Source organism: Teleopsis dalmanni, unplaced genomic scaffold (assembly GCF_002237135.1).
Source record: "Teleopsis dalmanni isolate 2A unplaced genomic scaffold, ASM223713v2 unscaffolded_contig_1819, whole genome shotgun sequence".
Classification (NCBI taxonomy): domain Eukaryota; kingdom Metazoa; phylum Arthropoda; class Insecta; order Diptera; family Diopsidae; genus Teleopsis; species Teleopsis dalmanni.
The window spans coordinates 1-8,280 of record NW_024033201.1 but is presented as its reverse complement, the minus strand read 5'-3'; the positions used below and the strand labels follow the sequence as shown (position 1 = coordinate 8,280).

The following is an 8,280-nucleotide window of genomic DNA, read 5'->3' as shown; positions in this document are numbered from 1 at the left end:
ATATATGAATTATATAATATATTAATTATAATAATTTAATTATACAATATATGATTTAAAATAGATTAAAATATAATATATAAATCATATAACACATCAATTATAATAATTCTACAGAATCCTACAATATTAACAATTTGACTTTAACCGCTCTAACATCCCGCCCCCCTTGAAAGGATTTTCAATTGGTAATAGTGCGAGTTTGTGGATTGGACGCCGTATTACTCCTTTTGGGGTTTGCACATCAACAACACGAACCAAATTATCTGGACCCCTGATGCAATGCACGATTCGGCCCATCAACCAGCGTTGTGGAGGCATATTGTCTTCATGGATTAAAACCAGAGCCCCCTCGGTGATGTTAGATTGTTCTTCTGTCCATTTGGTGCGTATCTGCAGCTCATTCAGATAGTCTCTAGACCATCTGCGCCAGAAGTGATGTTTGACTGCGGTTATACGAGACCATTTATCAATTAATGAAGCAGATTCATACTGAGGACTTGGTTCAGATAAAGTTTTGAGCGGCCCACCGATAAGAAAATGTGCTGGCGTTAGCGCTTCATAATCGCTCGGGTCACAAGAATGAGGTGTGATTGGTCGCGAATTTAAGATAGCTTCGATTTCAATCAGTGCTGTTCCAAGCTCCTCAAAGGTGAATCGAGTATTTGATAGTGTTCGATACAGATGGCCTTTCGCGCTTTTTACAGCCGCTTCCCATAGACCTCCAAAGTGAGGTGCTCGGGGCGGTATAAAATTGAAATTTATGAATTGGTTGCTGCAAAAGGTCTGCAGCATCACTTGATTAGACTTCTCGAAAAACATTCTTTTTAACTCTGCTAGTTTGTTGTTAGCCCCAACGAAGTTCGTGGCGTTGTCGCAATAGATGTCTGATGGTAACCCTCGTCTACCGATTAACCTTTTCAGTGCTGCAATAAATGCCTCCGTAGATAAGTCTGACACGGCTTCTAGATGAGCTGCCTTTGTAGACAGACAAACGAACACGGCTATATAGGTCTTATATGGAACCCGTCCCCGAATTCGGAGATACGTTAATATCGGACCGCAAAAATCTACCGCAGTACGCGCGAATGGACGGCTTGGAGTGAGGCGTTCGATTGGGAGATTACCCATCATTTGATTAAGTAGTTTGGGTTTATAACGCACGCAGTGAATACACGAGTGCACGACTCGGCGTGCAATTTCTCGAATATTAATTATCCAGAAGTTTAGTCGAGTAAGGGCAATTAGTGCTTTTGCGCCTGCATGATAGTTGCACAAGTGTATATGCCGAACATAAAGTTCCACAAAATAACAGCCCTTCGGCAACAAAATAGGGTGACGTTGGCCTACTGAGATGTCACTCAGCTCGAGGCGACCTCCCACCTTTAGTAATTGATAACCGAATACATTGTCCAGGAAGGGATTTAGATGCTTTAATGTACCTTCGGCTGGGTTCCCTCGTTGTAGGCGTTGTATATCAATTTCGAAGAATTGCTGTTGGATGACCCAAATAATACAGTGCAATGTCTTTTGTAGCTGAATAGGTTGGAGGGTACATTCTCCGTTCTTCAATTTATTCTTGGTTACATGATAAAAACGCTGTACCTGCGCTATTACTCGTAGCATCTTAGTGTATGAACTATATCTTGACAATACCTGTAATACGTAGTTGTCTTCATTTGTGTTAACGAATACAACCTTTCGCGTCTCTTTATTGACTTCTTCCATATCCAGGTTGTGACATTTCAAATGCGGCCAGTATTTATCAGCGAGTAACAAAAATTCCGGCCCCGTAAACCAACAAGACTCTGATAATTGGCGGATGTTACAGCCGCGCGACACAACATCTGCCGGGTTGGATTGGGTAGGAACGTGTCTCCATTGCCCATTTGCGGTAATATCTTGAATTTCCGCTACTCGATTGCCAACGAATGCAGACAGGGTTGATGAGTGCTGCTTCAACCAATGTAATACAATCTGTGAATCAGTCCAAAAAAACGTTTCACCCTTAAATTGCGCAAATATTGGTTGGACCTTCTGATACAGTTTGGCAAGAAGTAAGGCACCACAGAGTTCTAGTTTAGGTAGCGACTTCCGCTTTATAGGTGCCACACGGGATTTTGCAGTGAATAGCCTGACCGTCACCTTACCTGATGTGTTTTGTGATCGGAGAAATATACAGCAACCATATGCGCGTATTGAAGCGTCACAGAAACCGTGTACATCAACCTGTTGATAGTTTATGGATAGGCAGTATCTCGGCACCTTAACCGATGAAAGCGTTGTAAGATCTTGAATAAATGTTTTCCAAGCTGAGTGAAGATTTTGAGGGATTGACTCGTCCCAGTCCACACGCAAAAGCCACAATTCTTGCATCATAATTTTGGCTACGAGTATGATCGGTGCTAGTAATCCAAGCGGGTCGAATAATGAAGACGCAAGGGATAAGATGGTGCGTTTTGTTACAATATGACCTGGTTGTGCATTGAACGAAAATAGGAAAACATCTTGCATTTGGTGCCACTTGATGCCTAGAGCGCTGGTGACTGTATCTGTATCAAGATTCAAACTCTTTGTTGTAGTATCGCTAATGAAGTCATGATGGTTTGAATGCCATTTGTCAAGATCGAAGCAACCCTTCTGTAGAATGGCCGTTAACTGATGTCTGATATTGGTGAGTTGATCAATGGAATCTGCTCCACCTAAGAAGTCGTCGACAAAGAACGATGATTTAATGAGTGCAGCGCCTATTGGGTATTGTGTTTCAAATTTGTCCGCCAAATACTGCAAACTCCTGGTTGCTAGAAAAGGTGCTGATGCAGTACCATAAGTGACTGTATTCAACTCGTAAGTACTAACAGGATCGGACTCCGTATCTCGCCAAAAAATATATTGGAATTTTCGATCTGGTTCATCTATCAGTATCTGTCGGTACATCTTAACAATGTCAGCCGTCAAGGCATATCGGTGCAAACGAAATTGAAGTAGCAACAAATATAACTCCGACTGAATTGTCGGGCCGACCAGTAGAATATCATTTAATGAACGTTGCGAAGTTGTTGGACATGACGCATCAAAAACCACCCTCAGCTTGGTCGAAGTGCTCGACGGTTTTAAAACACAATGATGAGGGATATAATAATGAGGTTCGTTGGGTTTCGGAGTCTCAACACGCGTCATGTGTCCGAGCTCTCGATATTGTTTCATGAATTCTTGATAGTCTTGCTTCAGTGCACGATTAGATGACAATCGCCGTTCTACAGAATAAAAACGGCGCAAGGCGATATTGTGTGTCAAACCAAGACAATCTGGTGAATCTTTGAATGGTAACCGAACGACAATTCTTCCCATCGCATTTTGGTGAACCGTTTCACGATATAATGACTCACACGCAACATGTGCTGGTGACCATGACTTTGAAGCCGATTGCACTTCCTCTATCTTCCACATCATTTCTAATTGATCGGAGACTGTATCTTCAACTGATAATAGGCATTTTGCTGCTGGTGATGCAAATGGCTGACCCTTGTACTTGCCAGATACAATCCATCCTAATAGTGTTTTTTGAAGTACTGGAAAATTTTCACCTAGTTTGATTTGACCGACAGACAAAATATCAAAGAAACTTTCAGCTCCAAGCAAGAGATCAACGCGCTTGGATTTAAAGAATTGCTCATCGGCGAGAGGTGTATTTGGTGGAACCTTCCACGACGATATATCGATTTCAGAACTTGGTTGATATGCGATGTGATTCGTAATACCAAAGTTTAAAGCAAGTTCAAGATTTGAATGACGAGATTTGATTGATGTGAGCGTCTGATACTTTATGTTGGTCAACGAACTACCAATACTGGAAACATGCAACCGATGTTTATGTTTTGCTAAACTAAGCTTCTTTGAAAACTCCTCCGTTATGAAGTTGACCTGAGAGCATGAATCAAGCAAGGCTCTACCCACTTGATAACTTCCCGATGAATCCTTCACTAAAACCAATGCAGTAGCTAGAATTATTTGCTCGGCCGATGACATATTAAAATGGGAATGGCTGGCAACGTTGTCGTTGGGCATAGCAGCGTGTTCTGTGCGTCGTGATGATCCCGCGCTCTTAATATTCGTTGGCAATTGCGAATGATGCAAGAGAGTGTGATGTGGCTTTGCGCAAACCTTACATTTAAACGTTGATGTGCAATTAACCACATGATGGCGTGGCGATAAGCAGTTTATGCAGAGTTTTAGGCTCTTCACCTTTTCAAACCTTTGAACCACCTCCAGTGCCTTAAAACGATGACAATTCTGTATTAGGTGTTCATTGCTAGAACAAAATGAGCAAGAATTGCTGGATGTAGATGCAACAAATGCGTATTGTTTTGAGCGTCTGTTACTCTTGGAGTTACGATTATTAGGTTTACGTTGTGATGATGACTGATTGCCGTTTCCACTGTCGAGTGATTCGAGAAACTGGCAATGCCTATCCAATAATTTTGAGCAATCTTCCCAACTGGGTAATGTGTCGAAGTTACGCGATTCATTCCATTTCCTACGTGTAATTGCGTCCGTTTTTTGCATGATTAGCGAGATAAGTAGAGCCTCACATATTTGTTTCTCTGTACCTAGCGAACAGAGTGAACCATACAAAGCGGATGCATTGTTTACCAGACTACGAAGTTGTTGGCTTGACTGACCCGATACTGCTGGTAGATCAAATAGTGTCGCGATATTTTCGGCGAAGATTAGGCTATTATTGTCATAGCGCGATTTAAGCCTATCCAGAGCCTTTGGATAGTTTTCATTCGAAATAGGAAATGCCTGTACTGTCTCTAGAGCTTGACCAGTAAGGCAATTCAGTAAGTGATTAAATTTTTCAATATTTGTGAGGTATATTTCGCGATCTATGATTTGGAGAAACGAATTAATAAAATTGTTATAATCCGAGTACTTACCACTGAATGTAGGTAATTTTAACAGTGGTAATTTTTTACTTGAGGTGGGCATCATTGCTGTTACGTCTAGCACTGATGCATTGTGGGCCTCTTCCTGCAGTTGAGACATGATTAATATTTTGGTGGAAACGTATAGGTCTTCTAATTCATCTCTAGCTGAGTCAGTTGCATCTAATTTCTCGATCAACGTCTGAAAAGCTAAGATTTGTTTAAAATATGATTCTAAAATACCTAGTCGACATTTCAGTTCTGGTTGTGAGAGCGAATTACTCTTTCCTTTGACGAACGCCTTGATTCTTGAAATACTCGCTTTCGTCGAGGCTCGCTGTTGTTTTAGTTCTGACAGTTCTGCCGTAGTGGTTGGCTCTGCCGTTGCCATTGAAACAGTTGTAGATATTTGAGAACAGCAAAGGATTTGACGAAGTCGAAAAGTCACAATAGCAACAGTGAGCTTTCCGAAATTGAACTGCTCTTACGGTGGTTGTTGTCAGACGCGACGTTGACGAACCCGCACACTTACTGATTGGAAGCAAATATTAACCAGTAATCAACAAGTAAGTTAACTTGTTGTTGTTGTTGTAATTGTTCAGCGTGACCTTGATGCGGACACGAGGTTCTATTTGGCGCTTAACAGAACCTAAGCCGAGAACCATAGAATGCACAATAGTACACACGTACGATAGTATATAGTATATATGTACAGATGTACGATATTATTAAAGTTAGCACACTTTAGATATATAACCGTTTAGGAGCAATACTCACACGAGCACATTATGGTTACAAATTAACCACAAACAATAAAAGCGAAAGTATGTACAATCAACAAGTAAAGATAGCTTGTTGTTGTTATTTTAACTGTCGAGCACGACCTTGATGCGGACACGAGATTCTATTTTGAGGTTAGCGGACCTAAACCGAGAACCACCAATTGCACAAGAGTATATACGTACGATAGTACATATGTAATATATATATAGATGTACGATATATTATAATGGTTAGCACACGTTAGCTATATAGCTGGTTAGAAAAAGTATTCACACGCGCACATTAATGGTTACAATTATCCAAAAACAATAAAAGCGAAAGTATGTACAATCAACAAGTAAAGATAGCTTGTTGTTGTTATTTTAAATGTCGAGCACGACCTTGATGCGGACACGAGGTTCTGATTTGAGGTTAGCGGACCTAAACCGAGAACCACCAATTGCACAAGAGTATATACGTACGATAGTACATAGGTAATATATATATAGATGTACGATATATTATAATGGTTAGCACGCGTTAGCTATATAACTGGTTAGAAGAAATATTCACACGCGCACTTTAATGGTTACAAATTAACCAAAAACAATAAAAGCGAAAGTATGTACAATCAACAAGTAAAGGTATCTTGTTGTTGTAATGTCGAGCGCGATCTTGATGCGGACACGAGGTTCTGTTTTGAGGTTAGCGGACCTAAACCGAGAACCACCAATTGGACAATAGTATATACGTACGATAATTCATATGTAGTATATATATAGATGTACGATATATTATAATAGTTAGCACGCGTTAGCTATATAACTGGTTAGAAGAAATATTCACACGCGCACTTTAATGGTTACAAATTAACCAAAAACAATAAAAGCGAAAGTATGTACAATCAACAAGTAAAGGTATCTTGTTGTTGTAATGTCGAGCGCGATCTTGATGCGGACACGAGGTTCTGGTTTGAGGTTAGCGGACCTAAACCGAGAACCACCAATTGCACAATAGTATATACGTTCGACAGTCCACAGAATAGCCGTGTGGAAGAAATGCACACACGCGTACACTAATGATTACAAACTTAATAAGAAAAAATGATTACCACACGTGGGTAATATTTAGATTTTTTAACAAATTGGAGATTAATAACCACTATTAAAATTGCAAAAAGTCCTGTCACGGTCGCCAATGTAAAATTATAAGCGTTTTTATAATTGGATTTTATGATCTTTATTTCAATTTCTTTAACACAATGTAAATTATAAACGTTTTTATAATTGGGTTTTGATTTCATTTAATTTATACAATTGAATTTATACAATTTCGGTTATTGATTGTTTAATCACTTTTTTATGTGTACCCGTGTGTTGACACGTTCGCGATCGAAAAACAAGAGACAGACTCAAACCAACGGAGTTTACTTGCAGCCCAAAAAATATAACAAAAAAATTGCTCATCTCGAGCGCAAAAACAAAAGGCAATAAAAACAAGACTTAGAACCGTTGGTTTGATTACATCTTATACAGGGTTAGTTAGATAAATTAATTAACCATATATATTAACCATATAAAATATTATATATGAATTATATAATATATTAATTATAATAATTTAATTATACAATATATGATTTAAAATAGATTAAAATATAATATATAAATCATATAACACATCAATTATAATAATTCTACAGAATCCTACAATATTAACAATTTGACTTTAACCGCTCTAACAATATATTTTTATTCTCTTACATATTCAATTATTTAAACATACATTATTAAATATTATTTTATCCGTACGTTGGTACTGTGTAAACATATGACAAATACTTTATATTTCGATCATTTCCCTTGTGGGAAATTTATTTTTAAGGGTTGCTTTCTTTGTCTAATTTTCCTTACTTATTTCTAAGTAAGTTAAAAAGCATGATATGTCTTTGTATGGTGATTGAAATTTACTTAGTAAGTCACACTTAGTAAGTAACCAGTGGAAACGTACTATTACTCATACAAGGTTCTTTTATAATATGTTGATCTGATGTTTATTTTTAAATAATTCCGTGCAAATAGATTTTAAAATTTCTTTTTTTTGTAGTAAGTTGGTACTAATGTAATATATTACGATGCTTACTTTAACAGTGATGTGTCGATTAATGTAGTTCAGTCGATTTTGTTAGTTTACTTGAAATACATTCTGCTAATTTTGCTATTGACAATTCATTGAAACAAAGAATTTGCATTAATTTTTGTGCTGCAAATGGAATTTCCTGTGTTGAGTCACTGATATTGTTGAATAAGACTAATGATGACTCTGTTTTATAAAAAAACATAAGTACAGGAGTGCCACAAAATATTTTTGAAGATGGTACAATAACTCTTCTGCTTGAAAGAATCAGCTAGGAAACTAAATATGTCTCACCAATCAGTTCAACAAATTTCAGTTGACTTTTCACGTATTAAACCCATACCAGTAAGGCTTGTTCCAAAAGAACTGAATTTTATTGCAAAAACAGTATCGGAATATATGACTAAAGAGATAGTAGTAAAGTAGTGATCTCACATTATCATAACCGCTGTAA

General features: G+C 38.1%; 1 protein-coding gene across 1 annotated transcript; it reads right to left on the bottom strand.

Moving 5' to 3' along the window:
- Positions 1-157: 157 nt before the first annotated feature.
- Positions 158-5,319, bottom strand: LOC119664358 (the record flags this gene model as incomplete). Its single annotated transcript, XM_038073871.1, has 2 exons — positions 4,980-5,319; positions 158-4,889 (listed from the first exon to the last, which is right to left on the bottom strand). Coding segments are annotated over exons 1-2 (5,072 nt in total), but the record flags the coding sequence as incomplete, so codon positions are not given.
- Positions 5,320-8,280: the final 2,961 nt, after the last annotated feature.